This window comes from Scyliorhinus canicula, chromosome 13, assembly GCF_902713615.1.
Source record: "Scyliorhinus canicula chromosome 13, sScyCan1.1, whole genome shotgun sequence".
NCBI classification, from domain to species: domain Eukaryota; kingdom Metazoa; phylum Chordata; class Chondrichthyes; order Carcharhiniformes; family Scyliorhinidae; genus Scyliorhinus; species Scyliorhinus canicula.
The window spans coordinates 30,853,315-30,870,755 of NC_052158.1; the positions used below are offsets into that span (position 1 = coordinate 30,853,315).

A 17,441-nucleotide genomic window follows, 5' to 3' on the forward strand; every position below is an offset into this window, starting at 1 on the left:
GTGCAAAAAAACTGGCACTGTTCAGATTGCAGTGTTTCAAGAAGGCAGCTCACCCATCACCTCAAAGAGCAATGGATGGGCAAGAAATGATGGTCTTGCCAGTGATTTCCGCACTCTGTCGCTGAAAGCATTACAAAAAGTGCCTTCTCCAATTTTTGAACCACATTTTTTTATGCAATATTTATTTACTAAAAACGATTCATCATACAATGTGTTTGCTTATTTACAGGCTTGGAAGATATCAGATAAGGGCTAAAGTCAGTGAAAACTCTGAGTATCAAGGTTTAATATCATTTCAAGTTCGGCACTATGGTGAGCTTGAATTTCATTCTGTCACCTCAGTTTGGCACTAGTTGCCTCACCTCAACCTGTCTTTGTGGATTCGTTTATGGGATGTGGGAAATCACTGGCCAGCATTTGTCACCCACCCCTAATTTGCGCATTAGAAATGGTGTTGAGCTGCCATCTGCAGCCCACACAACTTATGCTACTCCATAGCCGTGAACAGGGATGATCATTGAGCTTCTGCCTCCTCCAATGAGTTGTTTCATTGTCCATTACAGCTCAGGGCCAGATATAGCAGGACCGTAGATCTTTAATCTGATCCTTTGGTTCTGGGCTTGCTTGTCCATTACATGCTGCTTCTTAGCTTCGTCCCATGACTGAATTGCTCTCACGCAGTCCTCCTTGAATCAAGGTTGGTAGAGTTAGAGACACATTGGGCCATGAGGTTACAGATTCTGACAGAATACAAATTTGCTGCTGGTGGCACATAACACCTTTCCAATGCCCAGTTTTGAGCTGCTGGAACTATTCATGATTTTGCTCAGATAGTGATCATAGAATTTAGAATTTAGTGCAGAAGGAGGCCATTCGGCCCATCGAGTCTGTGCCAGCCCTTACAAAGAGCACCCTACTCAGGCCCACGTATCTACCTGATCCCCGTAATCCAGTAACCCCCACTTAACTTTTTTCGGACACTGAGGGCAATTTAGCATGGCCAATCCACCTAACCCGCACATCTTTGGAATATGGGAGGAAACCGGAGCACCTGGAGGAAACCCACGCAGACATGGGGAGAACGTGAAGACTCCGCACAGAGAGTGACCCAGCCGGAAATTGAACCTGGCGTTGTGAAGCAAGTGTGCTGACCACTATGCTACTGTGCTGCCCTATGTTGGACATTGAGCAATTGCAGATCGCCAGTTCTCTGCGTTTGGGTATTATCGTACACAAGACATTCATTTGCTCATTGCCAAAGTAATGGGCCTAAGTCATTGAAGGTGGTCAGACAGGTGCAGAGGGCAGTTAATAAAGCTTAAGGTATTCTAGATTTTGTAATGGAGGTCATAGAGTAAAAGAGCAAGAAACTTATTTTGAACTTGCAGAGAATGCTCAGTTTGTCAGTTTGTGTACAGTTCTGGGCACCACACATTAAGAAGGATGTGAACACTTTGGAGAGAGAGTGCAAAAGAATGGTCCTGCGGATGAGGAAGCTCAGTTACGAGAATAGATTTTAGAGGTTCGGACTGTTCTTGGAGAGAAGAAGGCTAAGAGAAGATTTGATAGAGATGTTCAAAATCATGAGCGGGCTGGACAGAGTAGCTAGGGAAAAACTGTTCCCACTTGTAAATTGATCAAGAACGAGAGGGAAGAGATTTAAAGCGATTCACAAAAGACACGATTGCAATGTGAGAAAAAAGTCTCTTTCACACAGCGAGTGGTCAGGGTATGGAATGCACTACCTGGAAGTGTGGTGGAGGCAGGTTCAACTGAGGCATTCTGGCAGTCCGGCGATGGATTATTATTTGAATTGAAACAATGTGCAGGTGTACAGGGGACTGGCACTAGGTCATAATGCTCATTTGGAGAACAATGATGGGCTGAATGGCTTCCTTCTGTATTCTAACAATTCTATGAAAGTAATAAGGCGAGAGGGAAAAAAAGAGTGGGATGTTCAATTGGCAATCAATTTTGTGTTGGGTGGGAATAACATCACAAAGTTTATATCCTAAAGTCCTAACACGGACTTGGCAGTCATAGTAAGGATTCAGTATTTACATTTGCTCCCCGTATCTGCGTGGTTTTCCTCCGGGTGCCCCACTTTCCTCTCCCAGTCCAAATGTGCGCCAATTAGGTGAATTGGCCATGATCAATGCGTAGGGTTACAGGAATAGGGTGGGGTTGCAGGGGGGAAGTGCATTGTCGTTTGTAAAACGGAATGATTCAACATCACACTTTAAATTGATTTTAAAGATATATATATGTGTACATTTTATATCACATCAATTTTCGTTTGACTGATTCATTCCTACAGTGTTGCCTAAATTTGATGTGAGGATAATCCCAGACCGTCCGTATTATGTGGTGACCGACAGCAGCTTTCCACTCACAATACAAGTACCGTACGTAATGCATTCATATCCTATAATGTATTTTTATGGGCACAGAGAGATGTTTTTGACATCTGAAGAACTATAATGTCCCAAGATGCTCACATCAAAGTTCAGGTAAAAGGGCCAGAAGAGAAACTGTTAAATATCTAGGTTTAAAGTCACTTTGAGAAGTAGGGAGAATGTTTTGGTGTGGTGGACAGTGTTATGTTAGGGTTATACATGAGATTTGGCACTTTATTTCCTGCATCAGGAGTATTTGGGCGAGATTCTCCAGTTCCCCAGCTGCATGTTTCTCAGCAGCGTACCGTTCCCTGGTGGTGGGATTCTCTCTTCCCACCGCTTGTCAATGGAATTTCCCGTTGATGCCACCACATGCCACTGGGAAACCTGCGGGGCGGGAAGATAGAATCCCAGTGCCCAGAAAATTCAGGCCATTGTCTATTAGCTCTGATGTGTCATGGGAGTCACAGAATCACAGAGAATATACAGTGCAGAAAAGACCCTTCGGCCCATCGAGTCTGCACCGCTTCATGAAAGGCACCTGATGTGCCAATCCTCATCCCATTTGCCAGCACTTGGCCCATAGCCTCAAATGTGAAGACATGCCACGTCTAAAACCCTCCAAGGCAGCACGTTCCAGACTGTCACCACCATCTGGGTAAAAAAGTGGGCCTCAGTCCATTACCATGGGAACTCATACTCGATGAGCCTCACAGGGAGATTAGGGAGTTATGTCTCATGATTGTGGTGATGGTTAACACATCTACATTTCTAATTGAGGAGAATGCTTGATAAATGCAGCAAATAATAGATATGACATATGCTTTCTAAAATGGATGGTGAGTTTACTGAGTAAAAATAAACAGAAAAAAAAACTTCAAATTGTTTGTATCAAAGGTATAGTAAGATTCCGGCCGGAATTCTCCAGCTGTCCCCCGCGAGCGGGATCTGCCGGTCATGCCAGCGATGAACCGGCATTGTGGGTTTTCAGGCGGCATAGGCGGGTGGGGGTGGGGGGGGTGGGGGTTTGTGTTAAAAAAACAGGAAACCCCCGTTGACAATGGCGAGAGCAGAAGATCCCACTGCCAGCCAAAAGCCAGCTGCCTCTGTTGTCGTGCAGAGAAAATCTCTCCTTTTCCATCCTCCTCTCGAACGGGATGTGGACGTCGGTGGCTGGGTTCAGCATTTATTGCCCATCACGAGTTGCCCTTGAAAAGGAGGGGGAGATCTGCCTTCTTGAACCGCTGCAATCCCTGAGGTGTAGGTGCACCCACTATGCTGTTAGGGAGGGAGTTCCAGGGGTTTGACCCAGTGACAGTGCAGGAACTGCGATATATTTCCACGTCAGGATGGTGAATGGCTTGGTCATGAAGGTGCTGGTGTTCCCATGTGGTTGCTTTTCACTCCATTTGTTTTCCTTTCAGGGATAAATCAGATAGCAAACTTCGTGGTACTGTGCTATTTGGGATGCGTACAACTTCGGGTCAAAGGACCTACCTATCAGGGCTAAATGAAACTTTCTTGGTAAGTAAGCAACTTCCTGGTTGGTGCAGGATGTGTGGATCAACCATGTGTGGGAAGTGCAGAAACTGTGCTTTTGAATCTGAAAGTCCTGATGTGAGGACTTTAGTGAAAATTACCCAAAAGTTTAATCTGCCACCGGTCCCTGTGCCACTGTCCCTGATTCTGAGTGAGGATTAGAAACTCAGCTTAGATCTGCGGGAATTAGTTACCCGAGAAATATTAGATGCATTAAAACCTAGTCTAACTCCTGGGTAACTCCACAACTAAACACCCAACTTGTTCCCACACTTCGAGTACCCTGCTGATGACTTGAATTCCCCCTGACCACCTGACATCCCCCCCAACCACTTGACGGTGACCATGTGCCATTCCCACCCAATCAAACTGACCCCACACCCAACTACCCCTCACCACGCCCACCCTCTGCCAAGTACCTGACTAACCGCCAACTCTCCCCCTGACCACCAGATTACCCCTGTCCCAACCGTGCACCTGAGTCAATTACAGCCTTAACCTAGCCATCCTGACTGGATCCCTGATGTGGCTCAGCCACCCCCTCTGAACGTACCCAACACAACTAACCACTGGCCGTACCTAACTTCCCACTGAACTTAGTTCATAGAATTCCTACAGTGCAGAAGGAGGCCATTCCACTCATCGGGTCAGCACTAGACCTCCGAATGAACACTCTACCTAGTTCCCCTCTCCAGCCCACTCTACCCTATCCCCACAACCTAATCTACACTCTCCTTCAATTCATTAAAGCTAGTCATGGCATCCATGAAATTGTCATAATTTGTCAAAAAAACACCCTTGTGGTTCAGCGGGGAGGAAATGGCGTAGTAGTGTCACTGGACTAGTGATCCAGGATAATGCCCTGGGGATTTGGGTTCCAAACCTGCCTTGGCAGATGGGAAGTCACAAAAAATCTGGAATTCAATGTCTAATGATGGCCATGAGACCACTGTCGATTGCTGGTCTATATGTGATTCCTGATCCACAGCAATGTGGTTGACTTGGAACTGTCTTCTAAAATGGCCAAGCAAGTGACTCAGCTCAAGGGCAATTAGGGTGGGCAACAAATTCTGGCCCAGCCAGCGTTGAATCCCTTGAACGAATTTTAAAAACAAAACTAATGTTCTTCAGGGTGAGAAATTTGCCATGATCCTTACTGGTTTGTCCGACATATAACTGCAAACCCACAGCAATGTGGCTGACTCCTAACTGCTCCCAATTTGAAGACAAATCCCTTCATGGGAGAGAGGCAATTCTGGCAAACCCCATCTGTATAATTGTCCTTCAATTGAGTGCCTTGCTTGGCCATTTCAGAGGGCCATGATTCTGGGTCTTGTTCTGGAGGGCAGAAGTGAACCAGCTAGGTTTTGAACCACAAACAATGGTTTCATGGCCGTCATCAGACTTTTAACAATTCCAGATTATTGTTTTTTAAATTGAATGCAAATGCCGCCGCCTGCCATGGTGGAATTCAAACCCAGGTCCCCACAGAATGACCCTCGGTCTTTGGATGAGAATCATAGAATCCCCGCACTGCAGAAGGAGGCCATTCGGCCCATCGAGTCGACACCGACACTCCAAAAGAGGCCCCGACCCAGGCCCACCCCCTGCCCTACCCCTGTAATCCCACCTAATTTTGGGGCACGAAGGGGCAATAGCGTGGCCAATCCGCATAACTGATTAGTCGTCCACCACCTCCCCCATTTTGGAATGAGGCATCGGCAACAAATGCTGATCTTTGCGCGCGATCCCCACATCCCATAAACAAATTAAACAAAACTCAAAGTGCCATAACCCTGGTACCATTCTAGTAAACGTCATCTGAGGCCTATCCAAGGCTATGACATATTTTCTAAAGTGTACTGTGTCGAGTTGGATGCAGCACCCCAGTTGAGGCCAACCATTGATTGCAACATCCTTTTGTACTCTATGCTGTTATCGATCAAGATCAGGATCACATAAATTTACTTCCAGCAACCTCATCATTAAGACTGCCACCTTTGAAGATATGAGTCCGCATGCTTCCAAGTCTCTCTGTCCAGCGCTCCTTTAAAATTGCAGCATTTCATTTAATTCTTTTATCCTTTCTGCTAAAATGCACAGTGTGCCACATAAAATTTGGTCGATCAAGTGTCTGCCATTTCACCAGTTTTGCCTATTTTGTTTTTAGAACAGTACAGCACAGAACAGGCCCTTCGGCCCTCGATGTTGTGCCGAGCAATGATCACCCTACTCAAGCCCACGTATCCACCCTATACCAGTAACCCAACAACCCCCATTAACCTTATTTTTTAGGACACTAAGGGCAATTTAGCCTGGCGAATCCACCTAACCCGCACATCTTTGGACTGTGGGAGGAAACCGGAGCACCCGGAGGAAACCCACGCACACACGGGGAGGACGTGCAGACTCCGCACAGACAGTGACCCAGCCGGGAATCGAACCTGGACCTGGAGCTGTGAAGCATTGATGCTAACCACCATGCTACCGTGCTGCCCCTTAATTCTTAATTCTGCGACTCTCTGTCTCACCATGTGCAACAGTTCAAAGCTTTGTGATGTCAACATGCTTTGAAAATAGGCCCTTTCTAGACAGGTACAGCTCTGTAATATATTGGCGGGGTGGTGGCACAGTATTTAGCACTGCTGCGTCACAACGCCAAGGACCCAGGTTCGATTCCGGCCTTGGGCAACAGTCTGTGTGGGATTTGCACATTCTCCCCAGGTGTTGCAGCATAAATAAACAAGCCTTAAAATAATTGTCTTGATTTCTCCTCTTAGATACAGAATGGGACAGCTCGTGTTGTTTTACATTCTGATGAACTGGTTAACAGCATAAAAAGGACTGGAGGAATGGACAGATTTAAGACTAACACTTTGTGTATTACAGCGAAGATTGAGGTTCATAAAGGTTAGTGACTATCGAAATATAGCCGGATATTCTGTTTATATATTAAATCATATTCAAAGCTCCCCTACTGCCTCTGATTTCTCACACTGCATGGTTGAGATTTAGTGTAGCATTAATGAATCTAAAAACAGGAAAAGCTGTGATCATTGGGGTTAAGTGCTGCACTTGTGAGATGTGGGAGATACGTGACGCTTCCAGCATTTCAACCGACTACATCTGGAGGAAGTGCACCCAATTGCAGCTCCTCACAGACCATGTATAGGTTGGAACAGCAGTTGGATGCACATGAGCATGAAGATGGCAGAAAGCACATAGACAGGAGTTTTAGTGATGTGGTGACAGGCAAGGTGCAGGCAGATAGATGGGTGACCGCTAGAAGGGGCAGGAGATAAGTGCAGGAATCCCCTGTGGTCGCCTCCCTCTCTAACAAGTATACTGTTTTGGATACTGTTGGAGGGGGGGGGGGGGTGGAATGGCCTTTCAGGGAATAACAGCAGCAGCAGCCAGAGCAGTGGCACCATGGCTGGCTCTGTTGTTAAGCAGGGAGGGACAAAGAGCACTAGAGCAATAGTTATAGGGGACTCTATAGTTAGGGGTACAGATAGGCACTTCTGTGGACATGAAAGAGATAATGGTAGGTTGCCTCCCTGGTGCCAGTGCCCAGAATTTCTCTGAATGGGCAAAAAGCGTTCTGAAGGGAGAGAGTGAACAGCCAGAGGTCATAGTACATATAGGCAGTAATGACATAGGCAGGAAGAGCGACAAGGTCCTGCAGAAGGAGTTCAGGGGGTTAGGCAATGAGCTAAAATGCAGGACCTCTAGGGTTGTGATTTCAGGATTACTTCCTGTGTCACATGCCAGTGAGGCGAGAAATAGTCGGATAGTGCAGCTAAATATGTGGCTAAACCACTGGTGTAGGCGGGCAGGTTTCAGATTTCTGGACCATTGGGATATCTTCCGGGGCAGGTGAAATGAACAATGAAAATTACTTATTGTCACAAGTTGGCTTCAAATGAAGTTACTGTGAAAAGCCCCTAGTCTCCACATTCAGGCGCCTGTTCGGGGAGGCTGGTACGGGGTGACCTGTACAAGAAGGATGGGTTGCATCTAAACTGGAGGGGCACCAATTTCTTCTTCTTTTAGAAAATATTTTATAGAGGCACTTATAATTTTAACACTTTTGAACATAAAAATGCAATACAGCCAAAAATCCACTAGAACATAGCCAACCCCCCCCCACCCCCCCCCCCCCCCCCCCCAAACACATACCCAAACCAACATGGTCCATATAAACACTCCGTCTCGCAGCCCTCCCTCCATTGGGTTTCCTACCCTTATTCGTCACTTCTGTGCCTTCCTCCTTTCCCCCCCACCCTCCCCAACCCCCACCTTGCTGACAGACTTATTTTTCGTAAAGAAGTTGATGAATGGCTGCCACCTTTGAGTGAACCCCTGTAACAAACTCCTTAAGGTGAATTTGATTTTCTCCAACGTGAGAAACCCCGCCATGTCGCTTACCCATACCCCCGACTTTGGAGGCTTCGGGTCCTACCATCCCAGCAGAATCCGTCTCCGGGCCACCAGGGAAACAATCGCCAACATGTCAGCCTCTCTCCCTCCCTGGGCACCCGGATCTTCCGACACTCCGAATATCACCACCTCTGGACTCAGAGTCAGCCTCCCTTGCAGGACCTCTGACATAACATCTGCAAATCTCTGCCAAAAGCCCCTCAACCTCAGGCACACCAAGGACATCTGTACATGATTTGCAGGTCTTCCCCCACAGCGTTCACACTTGTCTTCCACCTCCTCAAAAATCCTCCACATCCTGCCACTGTAATGTGTCCTGTGGACCACCTTGAATTGGATCAGGCTGAGCCTGGCATACGACGAAGACACGTTCACTCTCCGCAAGGCTTCCTCCATAGCCCAGCCTCCAACTCCCCTCCCAACTCTTCTTCCCACTTCCTCTTCACCTCCCCTATTGGAAATCCTTCCCACTCCATCAGCTCCTCATAGATCTCTGAGGTCTTCCCCTCCCCAACTCCTGTTTTTGCCATCACCTTGTGCTGTAGCCTCCTTTGTTGGAGGTGTGGAAATCTAGGGAGTTGCCTCCAAACAAAATCTGTACTTGCAGGTACTGGGGCACCAATACCCTGGCTGGGAGGTTTGCTCGAGTCACTCGGGAGGATTTAAACTTGTATGGCAGGGGGGGTGGGAACCAGAACATTATCTTAGAAGGTGTAATAACTGAAATCGGTGCAGGCACACCACCATCGCCCTTGGCGGCTCGTTCCCCTGCGGCTTCCTCATCAGTGCCCTGTGGGTCCGGTCCACGTCCGAGGGTCGTACAAATGCCCCTTCACCTAGCAACTTCTGGAACATCCATGCCACGAACGTGCCAGCGTCTGCTCCTTCGCTGGCGTCCGGCAGACCCATGATCCTCAAATTGTGCCTGCGGGACCGGTTCTCCGAGTCCTCCACCTTGTCCTGCAGCCGCCTCTGATTATCCCCCAATACCTCAGCTCAGACCGCCATCGAGGCAAACTGCTCCTTGTGCTCCCCCTCCACCTCCTCCACCTTCTGGATCTCCTTGTTCTGGGCCTCTAGCCTAGTTTCCACGCGGTCAATCTCTGTCTTTATCAGGTCCACCACCCTAAGGTCTTCCAGATTCTCCTTCCTCTGTTGGGTGAACTTCTCATTCAGGATGCCCACCAGCTGCTCCATTGACCATTGAGAGGGCAGGGCCAATCCCTGACCGTCCGCCATCTTCACCTGTGTCCCAGGTGCACCTCCAACCCGCTCCAACTGCTCCTTTCTTTTTAGACCACTTCTGGTTTATGAATCCATCCACTGGTGGGACACTCTCTCCTTCCACCCCCCCTGCACCTTTTATGGTCAACAGATCCACCTGTTAGCCAGGGAAATGGTCCACAAATACCACCACGAGCGGGAGCCACAAAATGTGCGACCACTCACATCATGGCTGCCACTGGAAGGCCCTTTTAAAAATTATTAAGTTAGATAAGTCTCCTGGGCCGGATGGGATTTCACCCAGAATACTGAGGGAAGCAAGGGAGGAAATTGCTGGGGCCTCAACTGACATCTTTGTATCCTCATTGGCTACAGGTGAGATACCAGAGGACTGGAGAATAGCTCATGTATCGCTGTTTTAGAAAGGTAGCAAGAATAACCCAGTAAACTATAGGCCGGTGAGCCTCACCGGTAGTAGATCAATTATTGGAGAGAATTTTATGGGGCAGCATTTATACCCATTTGGAAACAAATGGACTCATTAGCGATAGACAGCATTATTTTGTGAAAGGACAGGTCGTGCCTCACTAACTTGATCAAGTTTTTTGAGTAGGTGACAAAGATGATTGATGAGGGGAGGGCGATGGATGCTGCATACATGGACTTCAGTAAATCCTTTGACAAGGTGCCTCATGGCAGACTGATACAAAAGGTGATGTCACACGGGATCAGAGGTGAGGTGGCACGATGGATCAGAACTGGCTAGGTCACAGAAGGCAAACGGTAGCAGTGGAAGGGTGTTTTTCTGAATGGAGGTTGTGACTAGTGGTGTTCCACAGGGATTGGTACTGGGGCCTATGTTGTTTGTAATGTACATAAATGATTTGGAGGAAAATGTAGCTGGTCTGATTAGTAAGTTCACGGATGGCACCAAGGTTGGTGATGTGGCAGCTAGTGTTGAGAATTGTCAGAGGACAATATAGGTTGGAGACTTGGACAGAGAAATAGCAAATGGAGTTTATTCCGGACAAATGTGGAGTAATTCTTTTTGGTAGGGGAAATATACAGTAAATGGCAAAACACTTTGGAATATAGAAGGTCAGAGAGATCTTGGCATATGGGTCCTCAGATCTTTAAAAATGGCAACAGAAGTGGACAAGGTAGTCAAGAAAGTATATGGAATTCTTGCCTTCATTGGATGGGACATCGAGTATAAAAACTGGCAAGTCATACTATAGTTGTATCGAACCTTGGTAATGCCGCACTTGGAATATTGCACAAAATTCTGGTTGTCATACTACCAGATGGATGTGGAGTCTTTGAAGAGGGTGCAGAGGATGTTTACCAGGATGTTGCCTGGTCTGGAGGGTGTTAGCTATGCAAAGAGGCTGAATAGACTCAGACTGTTTTCATTAGAATGACAGAGATTTAGGGGCGACCTGAAGGAGATCACAAGATTATGAGAGGCATGGATGATGTGCAGGTATTCTTTTCTAGGGTGGAGGGGTCAGTCACATCATCAGATGTTCCCGATGGTGGGTGTGTCCAGAACCAGGGGTCACAGTCTGAGGATTCAGGGTAAACCATTTTGGACAGAGATAAGGAGACATTTCTTCATGCAGAGTGGTGAGCCTGTGGAATTCATCACCACAGGAAGTAGTTGATGCTAAAACAATGAATATATTCAACAGGCATCTAGATATAGCACTTAAGGTGAATGATATCAAAGGTTATGTGGAGAAAGCAGGATTAGGCTATTGAGTTGGATGATCAGCCACAAATGGTGGAACAGACTCTAAGGGCAAAAAGACCTCCTCCTGCTCCTATTTGTGTATCTATGTCACTAGGGGGCATAGGTTTAAGGTCTGTGGGGCAAAGTTTAGAGGAGATGTGCGAGGCAGGTTTTTTTACACAGAGGGTGGTGAGTGCCTGGAATGCGTTGCCAGGGGAGGTTGTGGAAGCCGCTATATTAATGGCGTTTAAAGGCAAATACATGGATAGGATGGGAATAGAGGGATGGGGCACTAGGAAGTGCTGAGAGTTCAGGCCAAGGGTGGTATCATGACTGGTACAGGCTTGGAGGGTTGAAGTGCCTGTTCCTGTGCTGTACTGTTCTTTGTTCTTTGTCACCAGTTCCCCACTGCAGACTCCATTTCCTAACAGCCAACTCCATTTCTCGCCCAGTTCATTGCCTGATGGATGGTGAACCAGATTGTTAATAACTTCAGACACTGATTAGATCCTGAATGAAACTGAATTCAATTAATGCTCACATCCCCTTCAGTGCCACTTTTCACATATCAAATATACACCCCGACCCTAACCCGGGGAGTAGATATCAAGAAGCGTAGATATCGGGATGATTTCTGCTGCAGAAAACTTCATCCATGCTTTTGTGAATTTCAGACTCTACTATTTCAAAACTCCCAGGCTTCCACATTGTGTCTTCTATAAACGTGCCTTCATCCAAAACTCTATCCCATATCCTTTTTTTTTATAAATGTTTTTATTCAGTTTTCATATTTTATATTGAACAAATTACAAATTGTTAGGAGAGAAAAAAAACAAAAAAAACAAACAAACACGCAAAAATTAACATACATATTTACAGGTAAGCATCTTCGTAGTAGTAACTGCGCCCCCCCCCCCCCCCCCCCCCCTCAACATGTTTATTTAGTTTGGTTTTGGGCCTTAGCTAGCCATCGAACCCCCGTACCGAACCTGTAGCCCCCCCCCCCCCCTCCCGCTACCTTCCCCCGACTATTCTTCCTCTTGTACATTGGCCACAAATAGGTCCCGGAACAGTTGCATGAATGGCTCCCACGTTCTGTGGAAGCCGTCGTCCGACCCTCGGATGGCAAATTTGATTTTCTCCATTTGGAGAGATTCCGAGAGGTCGGACAGCCAGTCCGCAGCTCTGGGCGGTGCTGCTGACCGCCAGCCAAACAGGATTCTACGGCGGGCGATCAGGGAGGCAAAGGCAAGGGCGTCCGCCCTCCTCCCCAGGAATAGATCTGGCTGTTCTGAAACCCCGAAGACCGCCACTATCGGGCATGGCTCCACCCTCACTCCCACCACTTTGGACATAACCTCGAAGAAGGCTGTCCAGTACTCCACGAGTCTGGGGCAAGACCAGAACATGTGGGCGTGGTTGGCCGGGCCTCTTTGGCACCGTTCACATCTGTCTTCCACCTCCGGGAAGAACCTACTCATACGGGTTCTTGTTAAGTGGGCTCTATGTACCACTTTTAGTTGCGTCAGGCTGAGCCTTGCGCACGTGGAGGTGGAGTTGACCCTATGCAGTGCTTCGCTCCAGAGTCCCCACCCTATCTCCATCCCCAGGTCGTCCTCCCATTTCCTTCTTGTTGCGTCCAGTACAGTGTCGTCCCTATCTACCAGTCGGTCATACATGTCACTACAGTTCCCTTTCTCTAGGATACTTGCGTCCAGTAGGTCTTCCAGTAGTGTCTGTCGTGGCGGTTGTGGGTACGTCCTTGTCTCCTTTCGTAGGAAGTTTTTGAGCTGCAGGTACCGTAGCTCGTTCCCCCCAGCTAGCTGAAATTTCTCTGTCAGTTCGTCCAGTGTTGCGATCCTGTCGTCCGTGTATAGGTCCCTGACTGTCAGTGTCCCCCGTCCTGCCTCCACCTTTTGAAGGTGGCGTCAGTCAGTGCTGGTGTGAACCTATGGTTGTTGCAGATGGGAGCCCTGTTCGACATTTTGGTCAGGCCAAGTTGCTGCCGCAGTTGGTTCCAGGATTGGAGGGTGGCTGTCACCACTGGGCTGCTGGAGTGTTTTTTGGGTGGGGATGGGAGTGCTGCCGTGGCGAGGGCCCGGAGGGAGGTTCCCATGCAGGAGGCCTCCTCCGCACGCACCCACTCAGCCTCTGGCTCCTGGATCCATCCCCTTACTCGCTCGGCTGTTGCTGCCCAGTGGTAGAATTGTAGATTCGGGAGGGCTAGCCCTCCCCTGGTTTTGTTTTTTGTAAGACCTTCTTTGGGATCCTAGCATTTTTACCCCCCCATACGAACGCCATGATGAGTTTGTCCAGCGCTTTGAAAAAGGCCTTGGGGATGTAGATCGGAATGGATCTAAACAGGAAGAGGAACCTGGGCAGTACGTTCATTTTGATCGTCTGAACTCTCCCCGCGAGGGAGAGCGGGAGTGTGTTCCATCTTTGCAGGTCCTTTTTAACTTCCTCCGTCAGGCTGGTGAGGTTCCATTTGTGGATCCCTTTCCAGTCATGGGCTATTTGGATCCCCAGGTAGCGGAATTTATGTCGGGCTTGATTGAACGGCAGCCCCTTTAGTGCTGCCCCCCCCCCCCCCCCCCCCCCCCCCTTGCGGGTGTACTGGGAAGATCTCACTTTTGCTCATGTTGAGTTTGTAGCCCGAGAAGGCTCCAAACTCTTTCAGGAGCGCGATGATTCCGTCCATGCTGCTTTGTGGGTCCGAGATATAGAGGAGCAGATCATCCGCATAGAGTGAGACTCTGTGCTCTCTACCTCCCCTTCGGATCCCCCTCCAATTTTTTGCTGCCCTGAGCGCGATTGCTAGCGGTTCAATTGCTAGTGCGAACAGCAGCGGGGACAGTGGGCATCCTTGTCTGGTGCCCCTGTGCAGCTGGAAGTATTGGGAGTTGGTATTGTTGGTCTGTACACTCGCCATGGGAGCGTTGTACAGGAGCTTTACCCAAGCGGTGAACCCTGTTCCAAGCCCGAACCGCTCTAGTACCTCTATGAGGTATTTCCACTCGACTCTGTCGAAGGCCTTTTCTGCGTCCAGGGAGACGATCACCTCTTGTGTTCTCTCCCCGGAGGGGGTCATTATCACGTTCAGCAGGCGCCTGATGTTCGCGGTAAGCTGTCTACCTTTGACAAAGCCCGTCTGGTCCTCTGTGACCACCTCAGGTACACAGTCTTCTAGCCTCTTGGCTAGGATTTTGGCCAGTATTTTGGCGTCTGCATTCAGCAGAGATATGGGTCTGTATGACCCACATTCCGTTGGGTCTTTGTCTTTCTTAGGTATCAGCGAGATTGAGGCCTGTGCTAACGTGGGTGGCAACGTGCCCCTAGCTAGCGAGTCTGTGAACATCTCCCGCAGGTGCGGGGCCAGCGCTGTCGCAAATTTTTTGTAGAAGTCCGCCGGGAATCCGTCCGGTCCCGGCGCCTTCCCCGCCTGCATGGAGCTAATGCTGTCCATGATCTCTCCCAGTGCTAGTGGTGCTTCCAGATCCCGTTTTCTGCCCTCTCCCACAACTGGTATGTCCAGTCCGTCAAGAAACCGGTTCATCCCAGCCTTCCCCGTTGGGGGCTCTGAGGTGTACAGCTCTTGGTAGAAGGCCTTGAAGGTTTTGTTAATCCTCTCTGGTTCTGTTTCCAACGTGCCTCTGGTATCTCTGATTTGCGCAATTTCTCTGCTGGCTGCCTGCTTTCTCAGCTGGTGGGCCAACAGGCGGCTGGCTTTGTCTCCGTGTTCGTATAGGGCCCCGCGTGCCTGGCGGAGTTGGTGTACTGCTTTCCTGGTGGAGAGCAGGTCAAAGTTCCTTTGTAATTCTTTCCTCTCCGCCAGGAGTTCTACGGTCGGGGCCTCGGAGTATTTATGGTCTACCTCCAGTATGGAGTCGACCAGCTTCTGCCTAGCCACCCTTTCCTCCCTATCTCTTTGCGCTTTGTAGGCTATGATTTCCCCTCTTAGTATGGCCTTAAGCGCTTCCCAGAACGTGGAGGGTGAGACCTCCCCGTTTTGGTTGATCTCAGTGTACTCCGCTATGGCCTGCGCTATCCTTTCGCTGAAGGCCTTGTCAGCTAGTAAGGCACCGTCCAACCTCCATTTGGGGCGCTGGGCCCTTCCCGTCTCTAGCCGCACATCCATGTAGTGTGGAGCGTGGTCTGATATCACAATTGCGGAGTATTCCACCTTGTCTATCTCTGGAAGCACCGTTTTCCCCACCACAAAGAAGTCAATTCTGGTGTACACGTTGTGTACTGGGGAGAAGAAAGAGAATTCTTTCTCCCCCGGGTGGGCGAATCTCCAGGGGTCTACTGCTCCCATCTGCTCCATATAGTGACTGAGTTCCCTTGCCATGTTTGAGGTTTTCCCCGTTCTGGGGTTTGATCTGTCCGTCGTTGGGTCCTGTACACAGTTGAAGTCCCCCCCCATGATTAGTCGGTGCGTCGCTATGTCCGGGATTTCTGCCATGGTCTTTTGGATGAAGCTCGTGTCGTCCCAGTTGGGCGCATACATGTTAACTAGAACTACCGGCGCCCCATCCAGGGCCCCGCTGACCATGACATACCGTCCCCCTGGGTCCGTAACCGTCTTTGTCGCCCTAAACATTGTCCTCTTGCCAATCAGGATCGCCACCCCCCTGGCCCTTGCCCCATAACAGGAATGATAGGTTTGTCCCACCCAGCCCTTTCTTACCCGCAGTTGGTCCTGCTCCCTCAAGTGCGTCTCTTGGAGGAAGACTATGTCGGCCCTCATGTTTCTAAGGTGGGTGAGGACTCTAGATCTCTTCACTGGGCCGTTAAGTCCCCTTACGTTCCAGGTGACTATTCTGGTGGGGGGCTTCTGCCCCCTTGCTCCTGTGGGGTTAACCATATTTGTCCGGTGGACGCGCCCCTGCCCTCTGGGGTTTCCCTTTGTTAGGGGGCCGTCCAGGATGTCCACTATCACTGCTCTCCCCATGCGGTCGGGTCCCTGCGCTCCGGGGTTCCCCCTTGTCCCGGGGACACCCGCCATGGCCGTCCACTGTGTGTCCGCCACGCGGGTAGTCCCCTGCACTCCGGGGGGCCCCTTCACCCACAGACCGTACTGGGTGGGTGCTTGCAGCAGTTCCCTGTTTCGAGCCCTTGTCTGTGGCACTTTGTGGCCCTATTCCCTTTCTGGCCTCTTTTGTCCCTTCGTCCCTGCATTTCCCCTCCCTGGTCTCTCGCCCCCCGAGTGCCCCCCCCCCCCGCTCTATCCCTTTCGGGGATACCCCTGTGTACCCCTCCATTGCCCCTCTCTCCCCCATTCCTGTCCCCATTTGCTCTCCCACCTTTGATGGGTGATCCCCCCCCTCCCCTGCCTGGCGCCTTCCCCCCTGTTGGGGGTGCGCTGCGGCCCTGCTCTGTTGCGCGCCCCCTTCGCTAGCTTTCCTGCTAGCACGGTGGCTCCCCTCTCGGAGGTTGCTGTCCCGCTTCCCCTCTCCCCTCTCCAGTACTCCCGTTCCCTCGTGCCGGGGCCTGGCCTCCCACCTGGAGCGGGCCCTTGGGCATTGGGTTGTTTTTCCTGGGTGTTCCTGCCAGGGGGGAGGGGGCTGGCTTTGCCTCGCCCCTCCCCACCCCCCCCGTCGGCATGACGTATCTCCTTGCCATGGGCCCCTCGTCCCTACTTCCCATGGCGTTTTTTCCAGCCCGTGCTCCTCGACGAATCTATTCGCCTCGGCAGGGGCTGTAAAGAAATATTCCTTGTGTTGGTATGTGACCCAGAGTTTTGCTGGGTACAGCATACCAAAACGTACTTTGTTCTTATAGAGAGCTGCTTTCGCTCTGTTGAACTCCGCCCGTCTCTTAGCTATGTCCGCTCCAAAATCCTCGTAGATTCGGATGGCGTGCCCGTCCCAATTGCAGGCTCTATTCTCCTTGGCCCAGCGCAGGATTGTCTCCCTATCCCGGTACCGGTGCAGTCTGGCTATAACAGCTCTCGGTTTTTCCCCTTCCTTAGGCTTCGGGCGCAGTGACCGATGAGCTCTGTCCATTTCCGGTGGGGTGGGAAAAGTTTCCCGCCCCACTAAGGAGCCCAGCATCGCAGCCACGAATGTTGTGGGATTTCTACCCTCTATCCCCTCTGGCAGGCCCAC

At 49.9% G+C, this 17,441-nt stretch overlaps 1 protein-coding gene across 6 annotated transcripts in view; it reads left to right on the forward strand.

Annotated features, from left to right (window-relative positions):
- LOC119976368 (complement C3-like) overlaps positions 1 to 17,441 on the forward strand; it is an 80,955-nt gene that overhangs the window by 14,074 nt on the left and 49,440 nt on the right. For all 6 annotated transcript variants that reach the window (XR_005462914.1, XR_005462915.1, XR_005462917.1 and 3 more), the window contains exons 6-9: positions 230 to 312; positions 2,318 to 2,405; positions 3,821 to 3,920; positions 6,716 to 6,845. Coding sequence is in view for 2 of the 6 variants with exons in the window: in XM_038816856.1 (XP_038672784.1) it covers positions 230 to 312; positions 2,318 to 2,405; positions 3,821 to 3,920; positions 6,716 to 6,845 (401 nt within the window). In the remaining 4 variants the exon portion in view is untranslated. The remainder of the gene's footprint in view (positions 1 to 229; positions 313 to 2,317; positions 2,406 to 3,820; positions 3,921 to 6,715; positions 6,846 to 17,441) is intronic.